The sequence below is a fragment of the Heptranchias perlo genome, chromosome 2 (genome assembly GCF_035084215.1).
Source record: "Heptranchias perlo isolate sHepPer1 chromosome 2, sHepPer1.hap1, whole genome shotgun sequence".
NCBI lineage: Eukaryota > Metazoa > Chordata > Chondrichthyes > Hexanchiformes > Hexanchidae > Heptranchias > Heptranchias perlo.
In genome coordinates, this window is record NC_090326.1 from 77,452,693 (window position 1) to 77,477,842 (window position 25,150).

At 44.9% G+C, this 25,150-nt stretch overlaps 1 protein-coding gene across 2 annotated transcripts in view; it reads left to right on the forward strand.

Annotated features, from left to right (window-relative positions):
* The first annotated feature begins 3,492 nt into the window (after window positions 1–3,492).
* Window positions 3,493–25,150, forward strand: part of fam133b (family with sequence similarity 133 member B) — a 47,431-nt gene continuing 25,773 nt past the window's right edge. For both annotated transcript variants that reach the window (XM_068003173.1, XM_068003167.1), the window contains exons 1-4: window positions 3,493–3,637; window positions 11,197–11,294; window positions 23,380–23,458; window positions 25,069–25,143. In XM_068003173.1, the coding sequence (XP_067859274.1) occupies window positions 3,614–3,637; window positions 11,197–11,294; window positions 23,380–23,458; window positions 25,069–25,143 (276 nt within the window). In that variant the 5' untranslated portion in view covers window positions 3,493–3,613. The remainder of the gene's footprint in view (window positions 3,638–11,196; window positions 11,295–23,379; window positions 23,459–25,068; window positions 25,144–25,150) is intronic.

The window sequence follows — 25,150 nt, forward strand, 5'->3', positions numbered from 1 at the left end:
ACTAGAGAAATTTATGGGACTAAAAGCAGACAAATCCCCTGGACCTGATGGCCTATATCCGAGGGTTCTAAAAGAGGTGGCTACAGAGATAGTGAATGCATTGGTTGTGATCTTCCAAAATTCCCAACATTGTAGAACGGTCCCAGCGGACTGGAAGGTAGCAAATGTATCACCGCTATTCAAGAAAGGAGGGAGAGAGAAAACAGGGAACTACAGTCCAGTTAGCCTGACATCAATCGTCGGGAAAATGCTGGGGTCCATAATTAAGGAAGTGGTAACAGGGCACTTAGAAAATCATAATATGATTAGGCAGAGTCAACATGGTTTTATGAAGGGGAAATCATGTTTAACAAATTTACTAGAGTTTTTTGAGGATGTAACCAGCAGGAGAACCAGTGGATGTAGTATATTTGGATTTCCAAAAGGTGCCACATAAAAGGTTGTTACACAAGATAAGGGCTCATGGGGTTGCAGGATAACATATGATAGCATGGAAAGAGGATTGGTTAACGAACAGAGAGTAGGAATAAATGGGTCATTTTCGGGTTGGCAGGCTGTAACTAGTGGGGTGCCACAAGGATCAGTGTTTGGGCCTCAGCTACTTACAATCTATGTTAATGACTTAGATGAAGGGACAGAGTATAAAGTATCCAAATTTGCTGACGATACAAAGCTAGGTATGAAATTAAGCTGTGAGGAGGGCACATAGGGCATGATTTTGACTCCGAGCTGGGAAGGGGGCGGGGGGGGTCAAGTTGCAGACAAAGGGGGAGGCAATCCTGGGGGGAGGAATTGGGGGGAGATATCGGGACCGGGGTAAATGCAGGGGTCCGCGATCATCCTGGGGGGGGGGAATCAGCGATCTGCGATCGTTTTGGGGGGGGGGGGGGGCGGGAGAAGGGGTCGCTGCAGGTAGGTTTGTTGGGCCTGGGGGAAGCACTGGCACTCCTCCAGGCCCACTAGCTGTGCCAGAAGGGCACCTACCTGTTAGTCTCGGGCCATTACGCCTCCTTTCATGTGGCGTGAAAGAGAAGGCCCAGGAATCCCGGCCCCGGGGTTGAATTTGGAAACTGTGGGAAAATGGAGGTCCGAAGCCTTTTTGAATGGTTTTAAGGCCTGACCCGCTCCTGGGAGCAGGTTGGTCGCCCGCCCCCGTGAAAACCGGAAATGGATGGGTTGGGGGCGGGACTGAAATGATTGCAATTTTGTATGACCCCTGCTCCCAACCCACCCATTTTTCACTTTTAAAATCATGGCCAAAGAGTCTGCAAAGGGTTATAGACAGGTTAAGTGAGCAGGCAAGAAGGTGGCAGATGGAGTATAATGTGGGGAAATGTGAGGTTACTCACTTTGGTAGGAAGAAAAGAAAAACTGAATATTTTTTTAAATGGTGATTAACTAGTAAATGTTGGTGTTCAGAGAGATTTGAGAGAAACATATAAAATTCTGAGGGGGCTTGACAGGGTAGATACTGAAAGGTTGTTTCCCCTGGCTGGAGAGTCTAGAACTAGGGGGCATAGTCTCAGGATAAGGGGTCGACCATTTAAGACTAAGTTGAGGAGGAATTTCTTCATTCAGGAGGATTGTGAATCTTAGGGATTCTCTACCCTAGAGGGCTGTGGATGCTGAGTCATTGAATATATTCAAAGCGGAGAGAGAGATTTTTGGACTCATGTGGAATCAAGGGATATGAGGATCGGGCAGGAAAGTGGAGTTCAGGTCAAAGATCAGCCATGATCTTACTAAATGGTGGAGCAAGCTCAAGTACGACCTATTCCTGCTTCTAGTTCTTATGAAGTTGTTTATCAGCTTTTCTGAGTTTTGCAGGTGCTAAAATACAGAACAGGGCACAAACTGACCACATTTGTACTGGAAATTCAAAGTACCTAATCCTCACTAAGATATAGGGAATGAACTACTGGGTAGAATACTGGAATGTTTAAGAAGCAATTGGAAGCTACAGTGGAGGAGGCTAAAACACAATCTTCCTGGATAGATGAATGAACTATGATGGACCCAATAGCCTTCCTCATCTGTATTTGTGCACTGACAGTTTGGTTCAGTCAGTTGCACTCTAGGTTCAAGCTCCACTATGAACCTGAGCACATAATCTAAATTCTCAACCTTGTTTTCAAATCCCTCCATAACCTCACCCCTCCCTATCTCTGTAACCTCCTCCAGCCCTACAACCCTCTGAGATCTCTGCACTCCTCCAATTCTTGCATCTTGCGCATCCCCGATTTTAATCACTCCACCACTGACAGCCGTGCCTTCAGCTGCCTAGGCCCTAAGCTTTGGAATTCCCTCCCTAAACATCACTGCCTCTCTACCTCTCTCTCCTCCTTTAAGACGCTTCTTAAAATCCACCTCGTCACCTGTCCTAATACCTCCTTATGTGGCTCGGTGTCAAATTTTGTTTGATAATTGCTCCTGTGAAGAACCTTGGGCTGTTTTACTACATTAAAGGTGCTATAAAAATGCAAATGTAAGGAGTCTTACAACACCAGGTTATAGTCCAACAGCTTTATTTGAAATCACAAGCTTTCGGAGCTTTCCTCCGAAAGCTTGTGATTTCAAATAAAGCTGTTGGACTATAACCTGGTGTTGTAAGACTCCTTACATTTGTCCACCCCAGTCCATCACCGGCATCTCCACATCATAAAAATGCAAGTTGCTGTTGTTGACAGTTCACTGCCTGCTCAGGTGGATACAAAAGATCCAGTGGTACTATTTGAAGACAGCAGGGAATTCTCCTAGTGTCCTGGCCATTATTCCTTCATCAACTAACACCAGCAAAACAGATTACCTGGTCATTAATGCATTCATTATTCATTTGCTGTGTGAAGCCTTGCTTTGGAAAAAATGGTTGCAGTATTTACATATTTAACTGCACTTCAGAAGTAATCATTTGGTTGTCAAGCATTTCGAATGTCCAGAGGATGTGATAGGGCGCTACATAAATTCAAGTTCTTTCTCAGGTACAGCAACATCATAAACGTTTTCTTTGTTTAGAGATCAGTGTAAGACTTCACCACACCCAGAGCACAGAGAGAATCTCCCGATCTATTTACAGCAATAATTTCAGGAGAGTAATCGAGGAAATATTTGCGTGAGACCTGTTGCAAACCCATTTAAACACCGGAGGCGGTTCGTTGTTCCCTCAGTGAGAGATCCGATGTTGTTCCCATGTTACATTGGACTCGCCACCTTTATCCATATCCCAATCCAAACCCCGGCAAAAGGCAGGAAAAGGAACGTTCGACTCTCTGCAGACTCTGAGTAACCGTGACTCGTGTCCTCCACACCTATAAGAGAATGAAACGAGAGAGTCGATTCCGAAATAGAAAGCCGACCGTTGGTGCCCAGAGCCGCCGCTCCACCGCGAAATCCGCTCCTTGCCAACTGCGCGCGACGTCAGCGCGCGCGACTCAACGGATGGTCCGCGATTAGCAGTGACGTCACGCGCGCGCGGTGGGGTGGGGTTTGGGGGGGGGAGAGAGACGGGCGGTTCCCCGTTAAGGAGATGTGGCCAGTGCGCGCGCGCGCAGGCGCGAGAGCGAGCGGGGCTGGTTCTAAACGGACGGGATCTGTTTAACCTGTGGGGGAGAAAACCATGGGGAAACGGGACAATCGAGTGGTGAGTACCGTCCCCGACCCCCGAACCAGGTCCGGCTATTGGAGCTCTGGCCTTCTGTGGGCCTCAACCCCGAACCTCGGAAGAGCGAACTGGAGCCGGCCTCCGGGCTTCATTATCACAGCCCGATGAAGGAAGTGCTGACTGAGGGGTAGTGGCGGGCAGCCTCGGCCCTCTGGGAGCCCGCTCCGGCCCTGGGCCCTCTGGGAGCCCGCTCCCTGTTGGTGTCCAGGCTGAATTAATTCAGCTGTTTGTTTTAATCACAAAAAGCAAAATACTGCCGATCCTGGGAATCTGAAACATCGGAAAACGCCGGGAGCGTCTGTGGAGAGAACCGGAGGATATCACAGGTGAAGAGCATTGAAAAAAGGAACAGAACAGGGGAAGGGCTCCCCAGACACCCACTTTCCCTTGTTCTGTTCCTTTTTAAATGTTCATCTGTAATATCTTCCCGTTTTGATGAAGTCTCCACACCTGAAATGTCGACCTGTGTTACATAAGAAATAGGAGCAGGACTAGGCCATACGGCCCCTCGAACCTGCTCTGCCATTCAATAAGATCGTGGTCGATCTTCGACCTCAACTCCACTTTCCCGCCCGATCCCCATATCCCTTGATATTCCCCATGAGTCCAAAAATCTATCTAACTCAACCTTGAATATATTAAACGACTGAACAGCTACAGCCCTTCGGGGTGGAGAATTCCGAAGATTCATAACCCTCTGAGTGAAGAAATGCCTCCTCATCTCAGTCTTAAATGGCCGACCCCTTATCGTGAGACTATGCCACCTCGTTCTAGACTCTACAGCCAGGGGAAACAACCTCTCAACATCTACCCTGTCAAGCCCTCTAGAATCTTATATGTTTCAGAGATCACCTCTCATTCTTCTAAACTCCAGAGAATATAAGTCCGTTTTACTTAATCTTTCATCATAGGACAACCCTCATCCCAGGAAACAATCTAGTGCACCTTCGTTGGACTGCCACTAACGCAAATATATCCTTCCTTTGATAAGGAGACCAAAACTGCACAGTATTCCAGGTGTGGTCTCACCAAAGCCCTGTACAATTGTAGCAAGACTTCCTTACTCTTGTACTCCAACCCCCTTGCAATAAAGTCCATCATTCCATTTGCCTTCCTAATTGCTTGCTGTACCTGATGTTGCCTGACCTGCTGAGAGTTTCCAATGTTTTTTGCTTTTGTGTTTTTATTAGGTGGGGCTCTCACTGGATGTGAGAGTCATATTCCATGATTCTGTCCATTTTAGTGAACACTTCAAATCTGAAACTGGTGACACTGATGGTTTTAGGATTAGTCAGAGTTGTTCACATCTTAGTGAGTGACTGTGGTGCAAAGCTGCTGGGCTGGCGCTATATATATTTTAAAAAGAGCAAAAGTAAGCTCATTCATTTTGAAGTTCAGTTTAGATGAGTAACCAGCAACATCCTGTTTCCTAGCATTGTATTGAAATCTGTGATGTGGACAAGGCCACATTTATTGCCTGTACCAGGTTGTCCTGAGAAAGTGGTGGGCATCTTACCACTGCAGACCTTGTAGCTATGGTGCTCCCACAATTGTGTTATGTGGGGAATTTAAGGATTCTGACCCAGTGATGATTAAGGAATGATGCGTAAGCCAAAGTCAGGATGATGCATGACTTTGAGGGGAACTTGAAGGCGATGGTGTCGCCACGACATTGCTGCTCTTGACCTTCTCGATGGTAGAGATTGCACAGGAGGAATAGGGATATGCTGTTGAAGGTACTGTCACTACGCACTCTGCCGCACATCCCATCGTGGAGCTGTGTAAGAACTGAAAATAACTTCTCCAAACAACCAAATTTAATTCCAAGCCTCAAGTCTGGGCTGACTGACAGCGTCAAAAGCTTTGATAAGTCAACAAATTGGTCTTGATTTTGCTCTCTGCACTTCTCCTGAATTTGGTGAACATCAAAGATCATGTCCATGGTCCCTCAGCTAGCACTTAAGTCACATTGTGATTCCAGAAGTCTCCTGTCCACTATATTCAGGAGCAGATGATCGCGAAGAATCCAACTCAGAATTGTGCCAACTATGGATAGATGTGAGATGCCCTGATAGTTACCAAAGTCAGACTGCTCTCCTTTGTTCTTCTACATCTTGATGGTTGCACCCTTTAGGTCCTGTGGAACCTTCTCCCCAAATTATACAGACACTTAGTAAGGGCTCTACATCCTATCTCGTTAATCACTCCAGGAATGCCATCCTGCTGCTTTGCCATTCTTCATAGACTTTGTGGTGGCCTCTATTTCCCCAGTGGTCAGTGGAGCATCTAAGATGTCAACATTGGCCTCTTACAGAATGTGGTGCAATGCTTTCTTAGCAATAAACTACTCAGTGTTCAGCAACTCCTCAAAGTGCTGTACCTATTGCCAGCATATAACCTCTCGATCCGTTATGGGATCCATCATCTCTGCTCTTTACTGATACTATCACTTCATTATGTGGATCATAGACTTCTTTAATTCTGCATAGCACTGTTTCCTGTGATGCCTTAGCTTCCCACCATCAATCTTGCATTTGGCGTTGTTTGATCTGCATTTCATGGCATTTCGTCTCTATAAATAGTCTTCTTGGTCAGCAAGTAGATTTTGATGCACTCCTATTCCTATCAAGCAGAGGTCGGATGGATTTGTCATTTTGATTAAACCAATCTTTGTGGCATCTAGATATGAATCTAATAGTCTGTTCAGTCGCCTAATATACCAGATTATGGAGATCAATCCATTCAAAATCTTTGGGCGACTTTGCCACTACCAATCAGCATCTTACACTCAAAGTTGTGGTGCCATCATTTGATGATTGGTTCAGCAGTCAGCTCCCTTGGTAGAGATTATCCTGACATCGCGAAGATCTCTCTGACACATAATGACATAGCCTATCAGGACCTTGAGTGCATCCACAATGCCTTTTTCTCATCCGGCAGTCGAAACACAGTGTTTGTGATAACCAATTCACTCCTAGCACACAAATCGAGGAGCGGAAATCCATTCCTATTTACACCACCAATGCCATGCCTACCTGAAACATGTCACAGCATTCCGTCCTACGCGTGCATTGACGTCTCTCAATGAATGGCTTATCGAAAACAGGGATTGCATTAATGAACTCATCAAGTTCATTGTAGAACTTCTCCTTTTCCTCCTGGGCTTATCATGGTTGGTGTGTAAACACTCATGATAGCATACCATTCTCGTGACAGAGGAAGTTGCATATATGTTAGCTGGTCGTTTTTGCCCATAAGCAAACTCTCCACTTTGGCAACCATGTCATTACGAATTTGTGAACCCAACACCAGCAAGATGATCTTCCATCGAGCGTCTTCACCGGAACAATGTATAACATACACTAGCCTTAGTCAGCTACCCCTAGTCAACCAATCCGGTTTCACTAAGAGCGGTACTGTCCACCTTATATTGAACCAGCTCACAGGAGGAATGCTGTCCTCCTGTGGTCAGTCAGCACTCAAATTGTCCAACAAAGTACAAACATTCCATAATTAATGGTCAACAGCCTCCTCAGTTTCTGATTTTGACTACATAATGAGTAACCTACCAGACATAGTAATCTGGCCTGGTTAGTGGAGCCAGGCAACGTCAAGGACTTTTCTAGTCCCCTCCACATTCGGGGTGAGCAATGCGATCACAAGAAGGGTTGCTCAGTCACTCAGAGAACAACGTACAATGCTGCTGCCTCCAAATCCAGCACTGAATGACGTGTTCTAGGCCACCTGCATGCAGGTGTGTGACTACGAACACCAGTGTCACCATGCCTGTCGCTTTGACATTAGCCCTTCTTTACAGGACTTTGATCGCTCCTATATCTACTGGCATATACTGTTGTGTGAGTGGATTATAATGATGGTGGTTTGTGCTGAACCACTGCCACTGTCTTTTCTGACATCTTGTAATCCAGTGGTTTAGAAGGTTGAAGCAACCAGCACAAGTAGGGCTGCAGTCCATGGCCACTGACAAAGTTATTCGAGGGCCTTATATGGCAGTGGACATATGTATATGCAAACGCACAGCTACCATAAAGAGGTTTGGCTCTTCTGCCAGCTATTGTGTTACGAGACACTGCTGTTGCTTATTTTTCCAAGGCATCTTTACCCCTCGCCTTGACGTTCTTGTTGTTGTGTACATGTGGTATTTTATAGAGATAGCTGCGCCACCAACTGTCCCACCAGGCCATGATAAAAAATAACGCCATTTGATCCACAACTGCTTATTCATCCAGCAAGCCTGCTTATATCGCAGCTACCCAGCATATCTGCAGGACATTCTCCCATCCGCCACCCAGGGGACAGCCTTGATGAGAGATGGTAGCTCCTAAGCCACAGAGAGCAGTTGTGGCCTTTGGCGGACTATCCAAGCGCGTTTGCAATCAGCACATTATCATGGTTACCACTAAACTGTTCCACTCCCCTTCAAATCTGCCGTCATCATCCCTCTCTTCAAAAAAAAACCCCTCTGTCCTTGCGAACTACCACCGCATCTCCAACCTCCTTTTCCTCTCTCCAAATTCCTGGAACGTTTTGTCTCTTCCCAAATCCATGCCATCTTTCCTGCAACTCCATGATTGAACTCTTCCAATCAGGTTTCCGCCACTGCCACAGCTCTGAAACGGCCCTTTTCAAAGTCATAAATTAAGTCCTTTGTGACTGACCTTGGTGAACTATATCCCTCCTCATTCTTCTCGAACTGCCTGCAGCCAAAGGCTGACCACACCATCATCCTCCAACGCCTCTCCTCCGTTGTCCAGCTGGATGGGACTGCGCTCTCCTGGTTCCATTCCTATCCAGTTGTAAACAATTTTACAACACCAAGTTATAGTCCAGCAATTTTATTTTAAATTCACAAGCTTTCGGAGATTTTCTCCTTCCTCAGGCAAATGTTTCAAGGAAGGAGAAAATCTCCGAAAGCTTGTGAATTTAAAATAAAATTGCTGGACTATAACTTGGTGTTGTAAAATTGTTTACAATTGTCAACCCCAGTCCATCACCGGCATCTCCACATCATATCCAGTTGTAGTCAGAGAATCTCCTGCAATGGCTTCTCTTCTCGCTCCCGCATTGTTACTCCTGGAGTCCCCAGAGGATCTATCATTGGCCCCCTCCTGTTTCTCATTTACACGTAGAGATCGAAGACAATGGCTTTGGTTTCCCAATGTTTAATTGGAGGAAATTTCTGCTCACCCAGTACAGGATGTCGGACAAGCAGTGTGACAAATCAGAGGCAATAGAGGCATCGAGAGAGGTGGTGGTAAAGTAGAACTTGGTGTCGTCAGCGTACACGTGGAACATGATATTGTGCTTCTGCCACAAACTCCATTCCCTAGCCACGGAATCCACCTCTCTCCCTAGCCACGGAATCCACCTCTCTCCCTGGCCACTGTCTGAGGCTGAACCAGATTGTTTGCAACCTTGACGTCCTATTTGACCCTAAGCTGAACTTCCGATCCCATATCCTCTCTATCACCAAGACTGCCTGCTTCCACCTCCATAACATCGCCCGTCTCCGCCCCGCCTCAGCTCATCTGCTGAAACTCCCATCCATGTCTTTGTTACCTCTAGACTCGACTATTCCAATGCTCTCCTGGCTGGTCTCCTACCTTGCACCCTCCGTAAACTTGAGCTCATCCAAAACTCTGTCGCCTGTATCCTAACTTGCACCAAGTCCCATTCATTGCTCTGCTCACTGACCTACATTGGCTCCTGGTCCGGCAAGGCCTAGGTTTTAAAATTCTCATCCTTGTTTTCAAATCCATCCATGGCCTCGCCCCTCCCTATCTCTGTAACCTCCTCCAGCGCCACAACCCTCCGCGTTCTCTGCACTCCTCCAATTCTAGCCTTTTGCGCATCCCTGATTTACAGCGCTCCTCCATTGGCAGCCGTGCCTTCAGCTGCCTATGCCCCAAGCTCTGGAATTCCCTCTCTCCCTCTCCCTTTCCGTCTCCCTACCTCTCTCCTCCTTTAAGATGCTCCTTAAAACCTACCTCTTTGACTAAGCTTTTGGTCACCTGTCCTATTATCTCCTTATGTCAAATTTGGTGTCAAATTTTGTTTGATAATACTCTTATGGAGCGCCTTGGGACATTGTATAGAAGGCTCACTCTACAGCTGGAAAAGTTTCACTAAAGATACTTTCACACCTTACGACATTAGGTGGCAGAAAAAGATGACTAATCATGCTGTCACAATAAAGTTGTACCTCACAGTTTTGGAGCTGTTATTGTAATTTCTTGTATATCATGTCTAATGAGATCATGACTTGAATCTGCAAGTGGAGGTAACGATTACCTTGCTGCTCACTGCCACGTTAATATTACAGGTTAGATTTAGCAACAAAAGATAACTGATTGCATATGTGCACTTTTTTTCCGAAGTTGCAAAAGAGCTGGGCATTTGTGAATCTTGCCATTCTGGCTGTAGACGTCCCTCTGTGACCCTCACTGCCACTAACGACTGTTAGCCTTCATAGAGGGCAGGTAATCTGCTTCCAAAAGAAAGTCTTGATGCTTCCAGTGGCATTCACATTCTTTTGTTAACTTGGTTCCTTTTACTAGTGCTTTTAATGTCGGAGGCAACCCTGTGAAGTGGGCTATAAAAATGCCTTCATGCAACTTTGTCAACAGCATAGATTAGATAAGTGGACAGTGAATGTGTTCACTATTTCCACCAATTAGAAGGTAGAGTTCCTTATATCATTGGATCCAAACAACCAGACTACATGTAAAAGTGCAGCATAAATGGTACAGTGCTTTACTAACCACTATTTAGACTTATCCTCTTGGGTGATCTGAACATAGATCATTCTTATCTGCAGCACAACTCTCATGTGTGGATTGGCATAAGCATGCCCATCCACCTCTTTGGTCTGTAAAGGGGATCTGTCAGTTGAGGACAGGGTAATGTTACTTTGCTGAAAGTATAATGATCTTTGTTCTTTATACTGCAATTTCATCTTCCTCTTCATATGGGCCTTTTTTGAAGAGAAATACTTTGAGCCAACTCTGATCAAATCAACTGAATGGTGGGGTAATGGATGGAAATATTTTTAGCATTAGCATGGAAGTGATATGTGGTAACATGAGCACTTAAATTCTAAAGAGGTGTGCATGACCTTTTGCATAGTGGTCAGTTGTCTTCACAAATGACAACAGCATTTAGAAGAAACCTAGTTTCAAAGAATGGCTGACATCTTTTATTGAGCAATCATGTATAGGTCCCATTTCAATTCTGATTATTCAACAGAAGTGCTATGCAGAAGTGGTAGACAGTTTCTGAAGTGGTAGCATTCTGGCATTCTTAAAGTTGTACCAATCGCTACTACACTAACTGATATACTTACAAACTCAATCTAGGGGTGTATATCTACCTCAGCTCATTAGTTTTCTCTCCTCCACTTCCCCTACTTCTGGAGAAACAGATAGCTAGTTAATAGCTATGTTTTACTATTTAATGTTTGCAAAGATTAATATTTACAAATCCTTGCTCCAGTTGTCTAAATATTCCTTCCTTTTTAGGCCTTCGTTAATCCAGTAGCTCTTGCAAGAGCTCGAGGCCCTGCTCCTTCTTCAGGACCTTCTATACAAGATTACTTGAGTAGACCAAGACCTACTTGGTAAGAAGCACGGAAAAAAATAGCACTTTTGCAATTTTTTTTAACTTTGTTTTTTGCTCAGATTTCTTTCATTTGTAGCAAAGGGTGATAAGTTTGTGGAGTACCTTGTGATATTTCAATGTCAAAGAAATACATAAATGCAAATAATATGTACGTACAATGTATAGCACTTTATTTTGTAGCTATTCCAGAAACTTTTCAAACTCTTAATTTAGAATGGATTATTTTTTGTTACTGCAGCTAATTTTCATTTTTTTAATTGTAAATTTATCCAATTATTAGTCCTACAGGTGTGTGGCTTAAATTGTTTCTGATTCACAAATCAGTTACCATAAGAAAATCAAACTGGACTCTTGTTTAACCTTTCTTGAGGTCATTCTGACTTTCCAGAAAGGATATTTGATCATTAGTGCTGCATTCATTGACCTTCCTCCAGTATTGATAAGAAATCTCATTTTGAATTCCACCTCATGCCTTATGTAAAGAGTCATAGAGTCATACAGCACGGATAGAGGCCCTTCGGCCCATCGTGTCTGCGCCGGCCATCAGCCCTGTCTACTCTAATCCCATATTCCAGCATTTGGTCCGTAGCCTTGTATGCTATGGCATTTCAAGTGCTCATCCAAATGCTTCTTGAATGTTGTGAGGGTTCCTGCCTCCACAACCCTTTCAGGCAGTGAGTTCCAGACTCCAACCACCCTCTGGGTGAAAAAGTTCTTTCTCAAATCCCCTCTAAACCTCCCGCCTTTTACCTTGAATCTATGTCCCCTTGTTATAGAACCCTCAACGAAGGGAAAAAGCTCCTTAGTATCCATCCTATCTGTGCCCCTCATAATTTTGTACACCTCAATCATGTCCCCCCTCAGCCTCCTCTGCTCCAAGGAAAACAAACCCAATCTTCCCAGTCTCTCTTCATAGCTGAAGCGCTCCAGCCCTGGTAACATCCTGGTGAATCTCCTCTGCACCCTCTCCAAAGCGATCACATCCTTCCTGTAGTGTGGCGACCAGAACTGCACACAGTACTCCAGCTGTGGCCTAACCAGTGTTTTATACAGCTCCATCATAACCTCCTTGCTCTTATATTCTATGCCTCGGCTAATAAAGGCAAGTATCCCATATGCCTTCTTTACCACCTTATCTACCTGTTCCGCCGCCTTCAGGGATCTGTGAACTTGCACACCAAGATCCCTCTGACCCTCTGTCTTGCCTAGGGTCCTCCCATTCATTGTGTATTCCCTTGCCTTGTTAGTCCCTCCAAAGTGCATCACCTCGCACTTTTCCGGGTTAAATTCCATTTGCCACTGTTCCGCCCATCTGACCAACCCATCTATATCGTCCTGCAGACTGAGGCTATCCTCCTCACTATTTACCACCCTACCAATCTTTGTATCATCAGCGAACTTACTGATCATACCTTTTACATTCATATCCAAGTCATTAATGTAGACCACAAACAGCAAGGGACCCAGCACCGATCCCTGTGGTACCCCACTGGCCACAGGCTTCCAGTCACAAAAGCAACCTTCGACCATCACCCTCTGCCTTCTGCCACTAAGCCAGTTTTGTATCCAAAGTGCCAAGGCACCCTGGATTCCATGGGCTCGTACCTTCTTGACCAGTCTCCTGTGGGGGACTTTATCGAAGGCCTTACTGAAATCCATGTATACCACATCCACTGCGTTACCCTCATCCACACGCCTAGTCACCCCCTCAAAAAATTCAATCAAATTAGTCAGACATGATCTTCCCTTGACAAAGCCATGTTGACTATCCCTGATTAATCCTTGCTTCTCCAAGTGGAGACTAATTTTGTCCTTCAGAATTTTTTCCAATAATTTTCCTACCACTGATGTTAGGCTCACTGGCCTGTAGTTCCCCGGTTTTTCCCTACTCCCCTTCTTGAATAATGGTATTACATTAGCGGTTCTCCAGTCCTCTGGCACATCCCCTGTGGCCAGAGAGGTTCTGAATATATGTGTCAGAGCCCCCGCAATCTCCTCCTTTGCCTCACACAGTAGCCTGGGATACATTTCGTCCGGGCCTGGGGATTTATCCATTTTTAGGCCTGCTAAAACCGCCAATACCTCCTCCCGCTCGATGTTAATATGTTCGAGTATATCACAGTCCCCCTGCCGTATTTCTATGTCTACATCGTCCTTCTCCATAGTGAAAACAGATGCAAAAAATTCATTTAGAACCCCTCCTACATCTGCCGGCTCCACACACAGATTGCCATTTTTGTCCCTAATGGGCCCTATTTTTTCCCTAGTCATCCTCTTACCCTTAATATACTTATAAAACATCTTAGGATTTTCCTTTATTTTGCTCACCAGTGTTATTTCATGGCCCCTCCTTGATCTCCTAATTTCTTTTTTAAGTACCCCCCTGCACTTTTTGTACTCCTCTAGGGCTTCCTCCGTCTTTAGCCTTTTGTATCTGCCAAAAGCCCTCCTTTTTTTCCTAATCCATTCTCGTATATCCTCTGACATCCAAGGTTCCCTGGAGTTCTTGGAACCACCCTTGACCTTTACGGGAACATGTTGCCATTGTATGGTCTCAATCTCCCTTCTGAAAGACTCCCATTGCTCCGATGCGGATTTTCCTACAAGCAGCTGATCCCAGTCCATTTTGGCCAGATCCTGCCTTATCCTATTAAAATCGGCCTTCCCCCAATTTAGAACCTTTATTTCCGGCCCCTCCCTGACCTTTTCCATGACCACCTTAAATCTCACCGAATTATGGTCACTGTCACCAAAGTGCTCACCTACTAGCACTTCTTCCACTTGGCCGGCCACATTCCCTAGAATTAGGTCCAGTACCGCCCCCTCTCTTGTAGGACTTTCTACATGCTGGCTCAAAAAGCTCTCCTGGATGCACGTTAAGAATTTTGTACCCTCTAAGCCTTTTACACTCTGAGTATCCCAGTTAATATTGGGGAAGTTGAAATCCCCCACGATTATTACCCTATTATTTGCACAATTTTCTGAGATTTGCCTACATATCTGTTCCTCGATCTCCCCCTGACTGTTTGGGGGCCTATAGTACACTCCCATCAAAGTGCTTGCCCCCTTTTTGTTTTTAAGCTCCACCCATATGGCCTCATTAGAGGAACCTGCTAATATATCATCCCTCCTTATGGCAGTAATTGATTCTTTAATTAATATTGCGACCCCCCCTCCTCTTATACCTCCCCCTCTGTCTCGCCTGAAGATTCTGTACCCCGGAATATTGAGCTGCCAGTCTTGCCCCTCCCTCAACCATGTCTCTGTGACAGCAACAATATCATACTCCCATGTGTTTATCAACACCTTCAGTTCATCCACCTTATTCGCAAGACTCCTTGCATTAAAATAGATGCCATCCAGCCTTGCCCTTACATATTTGCCCTGTCTTCCAAGCTGACTTGTTTTTTTCTCTATATTTGGCTGCACATCACCCCCTATTGTAGCTCCACTCTGTATCCCATCCCCCTGCCAAGTTATTTTAAACCCCCCCCAACAGTGCTAGCAAACCTCCCCGCAAGGATATTTGTCCCGCTCTGGTTCAGGTGCAACCCGTCCGACTTGTACAAGTCCCACCTTCCCCAGAAGCAGGCCCAGTGATCCAGGAAACTGAAACCCTCCCTCCTGCACCAACTCTTTAGCCACGCATTCCTCTGTTCTATCCTCCTATTTCTATACTCACTAGCCCGTGGCACTGGGAGTAATCCAGAGATTACAACCTTTGAGGTCCTGCTCTTTAATCTGCTACCTAGCTCCCTAAATTCTTGATGCAGGACCTCATCTCCCTTCCTACCTATGTCGTTGGTCCCAATGTGGACCACAACCTCTGCCTGCTCACCCTCCCCCTTGAGAATGCCCTGTAGCCGCTCAGTGACATCCATGACCCTGGCACCAGGGAGGCAACAAACCATCCTGGAGTCACGTTTACGGCCACAGAAACGCCTGTCTGTTCCCCTTACGATAGAATCCCCTACCACTATAGCTCTTCCACTCTTTTTCCTCCCAGCCTGTGCAGCAGAGCTACCCCTGGTGCCAGGAAGTTGGCTGCTGCTGCCTACCCCTGATAAGTCATCCCCCTCAACAATATCCTGGGAGCCGCTGCTAGAATTATTTCTGTTCCATTACAACTCATTATTTACAAGAGTCAATGTTTTCAAAATCTTGTTCCATTTTTATGAATATTTCAGGCCACCTAAAATTGGTCTCCATGAATTACACAAGATTTCTGTATCTCCATATGCATGCTAGATTTGAGAGACCTTAATTTCTAGTTTTCTTTATGTAGAATATTTCCTTGCCAATTGACCCCTCAAGCACCTTGCCCAAGTACATAAGAACATAAGAAATACGAGCAGGAGTAGGCCATACGGCCCCTCGAGCCTGCTCCGCCATTCGATAAGATCATGGCTGATCTTCGACCTCAATTCCACTTTCCTGCTCGATCCTCATATCCCTTGATTCCCCTAGAGTCCAAAAATCTATCTATCTCAGCCTTGAATATACTCAATGACTCAGCATCCACAGCCCTTTGGGGTAGAGAATTCCAAAGATTCACAACCCTCTGAGTGAAGAAATTCCTCCTTATCTCAATCTAAACTGGCCGACCCCTTATCCTGCTATGCCCCTTAGTTCTAGACTCTCCAGCAAAGGGAAACAACCTCTCAGCATCTACCCTGTCAAGCGCTCTCAGAATCTTATATGTTTTAATGAGATCACCTCTCATTCTTCTAGTTCCAGAGAGTATAGGTCCATTCTACTCAACCTCTTCTCATAGGACAACCCTCTCATCCCAGGAATTAATCTAGTGAACCTTTGTTACACCTGCCTCTAAGGCAAGTATATCCTTCCTTAGATAAGGAGACCAAAACTCTACACAGCACTCCAGGTGGGGTCTCACCAAAGCCCTGTACAGTTGTAGTAAGACTTCCTTACTCTTATACTCCAACCCCCTTGCAATAAAGGCCAGCATGTCATTTGCTTTCCTAATTGCTTGATGTACCTGCATGTTAAAGTTTTGTGTTTCTTGTACCAGGACACCCAAGTCTCTCTGAGTAACAACATTTAATAGTTTCTCATCATTTAAAAAATATTCTGTGTATCTATTCTTCCTACCAAAGTGAATAACCTCACATTTCCCCAGATTATACTCTATCTGCCACTTTTTTGCCCACTCACTTAATCTGTCTATATCCCTTTGCAGACTCTTTGTGTCCTCCTTACAGCTTCATCTAAGTTATTAATATAGATTGTAAATAGCTGAGGCCCAAGCACCGATCCTTGCGGCACCCCACTAGTTACAACCTGCCAAACTGAAAATGACCCGTTTATCGCTACTCTCTGTTTTCTGTCCATTAATTAATCCTCTATCCATGCTAATATCTTACCCCCAACCCCATGAGCCCTGATGTTTTTTTATTATCTGTTCACGGGATGTGGGCGTTGTTGGCGAGCCCAGCATTTATTGCCCATCCCTAATTGCCCTTGAGAAGGTGATGGTGAACCGCCTTCTTGAACCGCTGCAGTCCGTGTGGTGAAGGTTCTCCCACAGTGCTGTTAGGAAGGGAGTTCCAGGATTTTGACCCAGCGTCAATGAAGGAACGACGATATATTTCCAAGTCGGGATGTTGTGTGACTTGGAGGGAAATTTGCAGGTGGTGTTGTTCCCACGTGCCTGCTGCTCTAGTCCTTCTAGGTGGGAGAGGTCGCGGGTTTGGGAGGTGCTGTCGAAGAAGTCTTGGCGAGTTGCTGCTGTGCATCCTGTGGATGGTACACACTGCAGCCACTGTGCGTTGGTGGTGAAGGGAGTGAATGTTTAGGGTGGTGGATGGGGTGCCAATCAAGCGGGCTGCTTTGTCCTGGATGGTGTCGAGCTTCTTGAGTGTTGTTGGAGCTGCACTCATCCAGACAAGTGGAGAGTATTCCATCACACTCCTGACTTGTGCCTTGCAGATGGTGGAAAGGCTTTGGGGAGTCGGGAGGTGAGTCACTCGCCGCAGAATACCCAGCCTCTGACTTGCTCTTGTAGCCACAATATTTATATGGCTGGTCCAGTTAAGTTTCTGGTCAATGGTGACCCCCAGGATATTGATGGTGGGGGATTTGGCGATGGTAATGCCATTGAATGTCAAGGGGAGGTGGTTAGACTCTCTCTTGTTGGAGATGGTCATTGCCTGGCACTTGTCTGGTGCGAATGTCACTTGCCACTTATGAGCCCAAGCCTGGATGTTGTCCAGGTCTTGCTGCATGCGGGCTTGGACTGCTTCATTATTTGAGGGGTTGCGAATGGAACTGAACCACTGTGCAATCATCAGCGAACATCGCCATTTCTGACCTTATGATGGAGGGAAGGTCATTGATGAAGCAGCTGAAGATGGTTGAACCGAAGACAATGCCCTGAGGAACTCGTGCAGCAATATCCTGGGGCTGAGATAATTGGCCTCCAACAACCACTACCATCATCCTTTGTGCTAGGTATGACTCCAGCCACTGGAGAGTTTTCCCCCTGATTCCCATTGACTTCAATTTTACTAGGGCTCCTTGGTGCCACACTCGGTCAAATGCTGCCTTGATGTCGAGGGCAGTCACCCTCACCGCACCTCTGGAATTTAGCTCTTTTGTCCATGTTTGGACCAAGGCTGTAATGAGGTCTGGAGCCGAGTGGTCCTGGCGGAACCCAAACTGAGCATCGGTGAGCCGGTTATTGTCGATGACACCTTCCATCACTTTGCTGATGATTGAGAGTAGACTGATGGGGCGGTAATTGGCCGGATTGGATTTGTCCTGCTTTTTGTGGACAGGACATACCAGGGCAATTTTCCACATTGTCGGGTAGATGCCAGTGTTGTAGCTATACTGGAACAGCTTGGCTAGAAGCGCGGCTAGTTCTGGAGCACAAGCCTTCAGCACTACAGCCGGGATGTTGTAAGGGCCCATAGCCTTTGCTGTATCCAGTGCACTCAGCCGTGTCTTGATATCACGTGGAGTGAATCGAATTGGCTGAAGACTGGCTTCTGTGACGCTGAGGATATCGGGATGGATCATCCGCTCGGCACTTCTGGCTGAAGATGGTTGCAAACGCTTCAGCCTTGTCTTTTGCACTCATGTACTGGATTCCGCTATCATTGAGAATGGGGATGTTTACAGAGCCTCCTCCTCCCGTTAGTTGTTTAATTGTCCACCACCATTCATGACTTGATGTGGCAGGACTGCAGAGCTTTGATCTGATCCGTTGGTTGTGGAATCGCTTAGCTTTGTCTGTAGCATGTTGCTTCCACTGTTTAGCATGCATGTAGTCCTGAGTTGTAGCTTCACCAGGTTGGTACCTCATTTTTCGGTACGCCTGGTGCTGCTCCTGGCGTGCTCTTCTACACTCCTCATTGAACCAGGGTTGATCCCCTGGCTTGTTGGTAATGGTAGAGTGAGGAATATGCCGGGCCATGAGGTTACAAATTGTGCTGGAATACACTTCTGCTGCTGCTGATGGCCCACAGCACCTCGTGGATGCCCAGTTTTGAGCTGCTAGATCTGTTCTGAAACTATCCCATTTAGCATGGTGGTAGTGCCACACAACACGTTGGCTGGTATCCTCAGTGCGAAGACGGGACTTCGTCTCCACGAGAACTGTGCGGTGGTCACTCCTACCAATACTGTCATGGACAGATGCATCTGCGATAGGTAGATTGGTGAGGACGAGGTCAAGTAGGTTTTCCCTCGTGTTGGTTCTCTCACCACCTGCTGCAGGCCCCATCTGGCTGCTATGTCCTTCAGGACTCTGCCAGCTCGGTCAGTCGTGGTGCTACCGAGTCACTCTTGGTGATCGACATTGAAGTCCCCCACTCAGAGTACATTCTGTACCCTTGCTACCCGCGGTACTTCCTCCAAGTACTGTTCAAAATGGAGGAGGACTGATTCATCAGCTGAGGGAGGGTGGTAGGTGGTAATCAGCAGGAAGTTTCCTTGCCCGTGTTTGACCTGATGCCATGAGATTTCATGGGGTCCAGAGTCAATGTTGAGGACTCCCAGGGCCACTCCCTCCTGACGGTATATCATTGTACTGCCACCTCTGGTCGGTCTGTCCAGCCGGTGGGACAGGACATACCCAGGGATAGTAATGGTAGAGTCTGGGATGTTGGCATAACAACCTTTTATGTGGCACCTTATCTAGCCAAACTGTTCCAGTACAGCTACAACACTGGCGTCCACCCGACAATGTGGAAAATTGCCCAGGTATGTCCTGTCCACAAAAAGCAGGACAAATCCAATCCGGCCGGTTACCGCCCCATCAGTCTACTCTCGGTCATCAGCAAAGTGATGGAAGGTGTCGTCGACAGTGCTATCAAGCGGCACTTACTCACCAATAACCTGCTCACCGATGCTCAGTTTGGGTTCCGCCGGGACCACTCGGCTCCAGACCTCATTACAGCCTTGGTCCAAACATGGACAAAAGAGCTGAATTCCAGAGGTGAGGTGAGAGTGACTGCCCTCGACATCAAGGCAGCGTTTGACCGAGTGTGGCACCAAGGAGCCCTAGTAAAATTGAAGTCAATGGGAATCAGGGGGAAAACTCTCCATGCTGGAGTCATACCTAGCACAAAGGAAGATGGTAGTGGTTGTTGGAGGCCAATCATCTCAGCCCCAGGGCATTGCTGCAGGAGTTCCTCAGGGCAATGTCCTGGGCCCAACCATCTTCAGCTGCTTCATCAATGACCTTCCCTCCATCATATGGTCAGAAATGGGGATGTTCGCTGATGATTGCACAGTGTTCAGTTCCATTCGCAACCCCTCAGATAATGAAGCAGTCCGAGCCCGCTTGCAGCAAGACCTGGACAACATCCAGGCTTGGGCTCATAAGTGGCAAGTAACATTCGTGCCAGGCAATGACCATCTCCAACAAGAGAGGGTCTGACCACCTCTCCTTGACATTCAATGGCATTACCATCACCGAATCCCCCACCATCAACATCCTGGGGATCACCATTGACCAGAAACTTAACTGGACCAGCCATATAAATACTGTGACTACAAGAGCAGGTCAGAGGCTGGGTATTCTGCAGCGAGTGACTCACCTCCTGACTCACCAAAGCCTTTCCATCATCTACAAAGCACAAGTCAAGAGTGTGATGGAATACTCTCCACTTGTTGGAGCTGCTCTCAAGAAGCTCGACACCATCCAGGACAAAGCAGCCCGCTTGATTGGCACCCCATCCACCACCATAAATATTCACTTCCTTCACCACCGGCGCACTGTGGCTGCAGTGTGTACCATCCACAGGATGCACTGCAGCAACTCGCCATGGCTTCTTCGGCAGCACCTCCCAAACCCGCGACCTCTACCACCTAGAAGGACAAGAGCAGCAGGCACATGGGAACAACACCACCTGCACGTTCCCCTCCAAGTCACACACCATCCCGACTTGGAAATATATTGCCGTTCCTTCATTGTCGCTGGGTCAAAATCCTGGAACTCCCTTCCTAACAGCACTGTGGGAGAACCTTCACCACACGGACTGCAGCGGTTCAAGAAGGCGACTCACCGCCACCTTCTCAAGGGCAATTTGGGATGGGCAATAAATGCCGGCCTCGCCAGCGTCACCCACATCCCATGAACGAATTTTAAAAAAACCTTATCGAATGCCTTTTGAAAATCCAAATATACTACATCCACTCATTCCCCTTTATCTACCCTGCTGGTTACATCCTCAAAAAATTCTAATAAATTTGTCAAACACGATTGCCCTTTCATAAAACCATGTTGACGCTGCCTAATCATATTATGATGCTCTAAGTGCCCTGTTACCACTTCCTTAATAATGGATTCCAGCATTTTCCCAACGACTGATGTCAGGCTAACTGGCCCGTTGTTCCCTGTTTTCTTTCTCCCTCCTTTCTTGAATAGCGGTGTTACTTTTGCTACCTTCCAATCCACTGAGACTGTTCTGGAATCTAGGGAATTTTGGATGATCATAACCAATGCATCCACTATCTCTGCAGCCACCCCTTTTAGAACCCTCGGACATAGGCCATCGGGTCCACGGGATTTGTCGGCTTTTAGTCCCATTAATTTCTCAAGTACTTTTTCTCTACTGATATTAATTACTTTAAGTTCCCCACTCTCATTAGCCCCTTCGTTCCCCACTATTTCTGGTATGCTTTTTTGTCTTCTGCTGTGAAAGCAGATACAAAATATTTGTTTAATTCATCTGCCATTTCCTGATTCCCCATTATAATTTCTCCTGTCTCAGCCTCTAAGGGACCAACATTTACTTTTGCTACTCTCTTCCTTTTTACATACTTGTAGAAGCTCTTACAATCCATTTTTATATTTCTTGCTAGTTTACTTTCATATTCTATTTTCTCCCTTTTCATCAATTTTTTGGTCGTCCTTTGCTGGCTTCTAAAACTCTCCCGATCCTCAGGCTTACTACTCTTGGCAACATTATAGGCCTCTTCTTTTAATCTAATACTATCCTTAACTTCTTTAGTTAGCCATGGATGGATCACTTTTCCCATGGAGTTTTTATTTCTCAATGGAGTGTGTATTTTTTGAGAATATTGAAATATTTCTTTAAATGTTTGCCATTGTTTACCAACCGTCATTCCCTTTAATCTAATTTCCCAATCTACTTTAGCCAACTTGCCCTTCATACCAAAAAATTGGCTTTATTCACGTTTAAGACTCTAGTTTCTGACTTAAGTACGTCACTCTCAAACTCAATGTGAAATTCTTCCCCAGAGCATCCTTTACCGTGAGATTAATAATTAACCCTGTCTCATTACACAATACAAGATCTAAAATAGCCTGTTCCCTGGTTGGTTCCATGATGTGGGCATTCATGTTTTGTGTCTCGATGGTATGTATTGACAGTCTGCAACAGATATTACCTAATCCTGTTCTTGGCTGACATTCTTACGTGCTTCTCCAACAGGGATGATTGGATAGCAATCTGGATTCTGGCCATTTCTTTCATTCTCCCTCCCTTTGGGCACTCAGGCCAATTATAGTGCACCTGCCTGATACCAGCTAATGCATCACCAACTGGGATTCACACCAAGAACCTTCCTAGTCCCAGTGGCTCAGCTACTGAATACATGAGCTTGCTGAATCATCAGCAGAAGCTTGTTTTCTAATACAGTAAAATAATTCTTAGAACATCAATTCAACTTGCAAGGAAAATTTATTTGTAACACTGGAAGAGTCACTTTGCTCTGATAATTGCCTTCTGTGACTTACACTGCAATTACAGAAGACACTCTTTACTATTTTGGGATTCTAGCTAAAAGATGTTTTTGTTTGAAAAATCATTTTGCCATATCCTTCAAATTTTAACATAGTTTTTAATGGTATGTAGCAAAGTGTACATATCCCAAGATTGCTTTTCAGTAGGGCACTAAAGAAAATTCTAATCTTGAATTAGTTGTCGACCATTGTCATTAAAAGTGCTGTTAATTATGAAGAGTAGAGCCCTTGCTTGACAACTGAGCATATCTAGACAGTGTTTAGTATTGATCTTATTAGCAGTCACTTGCTGGTAACCAGGAGATAAAAAGAATCTAAACTAAATCCTAAAAAAAATCCTGGTACAATATGAGAAAGTAAGTATTAAAACAATATGTAATCCACTACCTTAAGTGTTTTCATCTAATTAACATTTTTTTTGCTAGACTTCAGGAACCCTTGGATTGACCAGGATCCACCTGTGTTTGGATGTGCTCTTTTGTTGGCTGTTAAGGAATTGTATTGTTGGAGCAGAAATGGATTAAGCAAATTGCACATCTGAGATATTTTGATATTAATTGCATCCAAGTTATTAAACCACTGAACATTTTCCCTGGGGCTGCAGTAATCTGTGTGTGTGTGCTCCAGTTAAAATGCTTGTTGCTCCTGCTTCTCCACTTGTTGTAAGTAACTGCTGTGTAAGTTGACCTGGCCTCAAAGGAGAAGTCAAATCTAAAGGGAGTACTTTGCTTCTCCTTTAATATTTACTCTAAATATCCTTTGACATTGCTTTTGAGAACACTTGTTGAATTATGATCTATAAGTAACCAGAGAATTAAGATTAATAACTTATTTTGTATTCCTCCAGGGAAGAATTAAAAGAGCAGCTTGAGAAGAAGAAGAAAGGTTCAAAAACCCTTGCAGATTTTGAAGAGAAAATGAATGAGGTTTGTTAATACTTTATTGGGTGATTCAAACCCTTATAAAAGATAGTAAATTTCAGTAGCTTACTCACAATTAAGCATTTTTTTGTTCTGAGTGCTTAAATAATCTGATTCATTCACTTTGTCTAATTTCAGATTATTATGTGCTTTTTTTCTATGTCCTGTTTGCTGTTTCTCTAACAGGTTAATGTTGCAGAGGATTTATTTTTCTGCGTATAATATGTTAAATGTGGTACGCACGTTTCATTGAAAGCTCATTATAAATACATGCAATTCCTTTTGCACTTATAGGCGGTGCTGCAAATGGTATTTACAATGTTAAGTGTCACTACTGCATGTAATGCCTGTTTGGCACAGAATAGTTGTCATTTTATACTGATAGATGGTTTTAAAAAAATCTTGTGTTTAGCCTGCAATTGCAGGCCCTAGCTATTGAGTGGTGTTTTGAAAGCTTTCAGGGACTCTAATTTTCAAAATTCTCTCTGCTATCTTGTTTTCTGTTCAAGTAAGTTTTACTTGTAAATTATCATGTTTTACAGTTTTGTCACCTTAATTTTATTCACCCCCTTTTTTTAGGCTCTTCCTTTTAGCTTCCTGCTTTCCCTCTAAACCAGCTGCTACTGGTCTCCTATTCACCTACTGCTGGGCCCTCTAGGTACTGTCGCTCTGGAATGGTTGCATTTTTAATTTTGAACTTTCTTTTAATCTTTTTTATTTTTTTAATAAAAATGTATGCTTCTATGACAGTGACTCCCTGTCTGTAATCTTTGATTTGGCCCAGTGCCTGGCTTTTAGGGATGGGCAATAAACGCTGGCCTTGCCAGCGACGCCCACATCCCATGAACGAATTTTTTAAAAAACCTTCTCGGTAGTACTTCACTGCCCCCGCTCCACCCCCCCCATGTTACTTCTGGGTATTATAGAAGTGCCCTTTAGTTTGAAATAAAGCCCATGGCTTTCTGCTTTGAAGATTGTAAATTGCCCTTGGTTACTTTTATGTCAGTATTATAAGCCTGAAAGCTTTTGAAGTGTGTAAAAGTAGAACTAAGTCATTAATGTGAAAGCTGTATAAATGGTTTTCAGGTTTGTTGAATCATAAAGTGAACATAATGTCTATTGTGTAGAGGAGGACTAACCCTTGGTGGTCTAACATACCATTCTAAGTAGCTGCAAAATATTATTTTGAGGCCATTAATGTGTACAGTTGCTACCTTAATATTTTGTGCTAGTGAAAATGAGAATTTGTACTTCGTGTGATATTCATTACACTGCATGCTGCTTCAATAAGGTTACAAGAATATGGTGTGCAGATCTCACGGAAAAGCTGACACAGATGGAAAATGTTAGTTTTAAAAAAGCACAATTGTGTCTGAATGATGCTTGCCACAAAAGTTTTCTGTACTATTTCAGTAACATTCTTTCACAAATATGAAACAAACCCATGAGCAGCGATACCAGCGTAATAGACAGGTGAAGTAAATATTTAATGTTAGGGATTTACTAAAATTGTTAGCAGTATGGAAGTCCTGAACAACAATTTGTGCTTCAGTTAGTTAGTAATAATGTGACAATTGTCCTATTTTTGACTCAATGTTTTGCTTTACTACTTTCAGAAATGGAGAAGAGAACTCGACAAGAATAGGGAGAAGATACTTGGTGGAAGTGAAAGCTCATCCAAAAAGAGAGAGGTAAAAG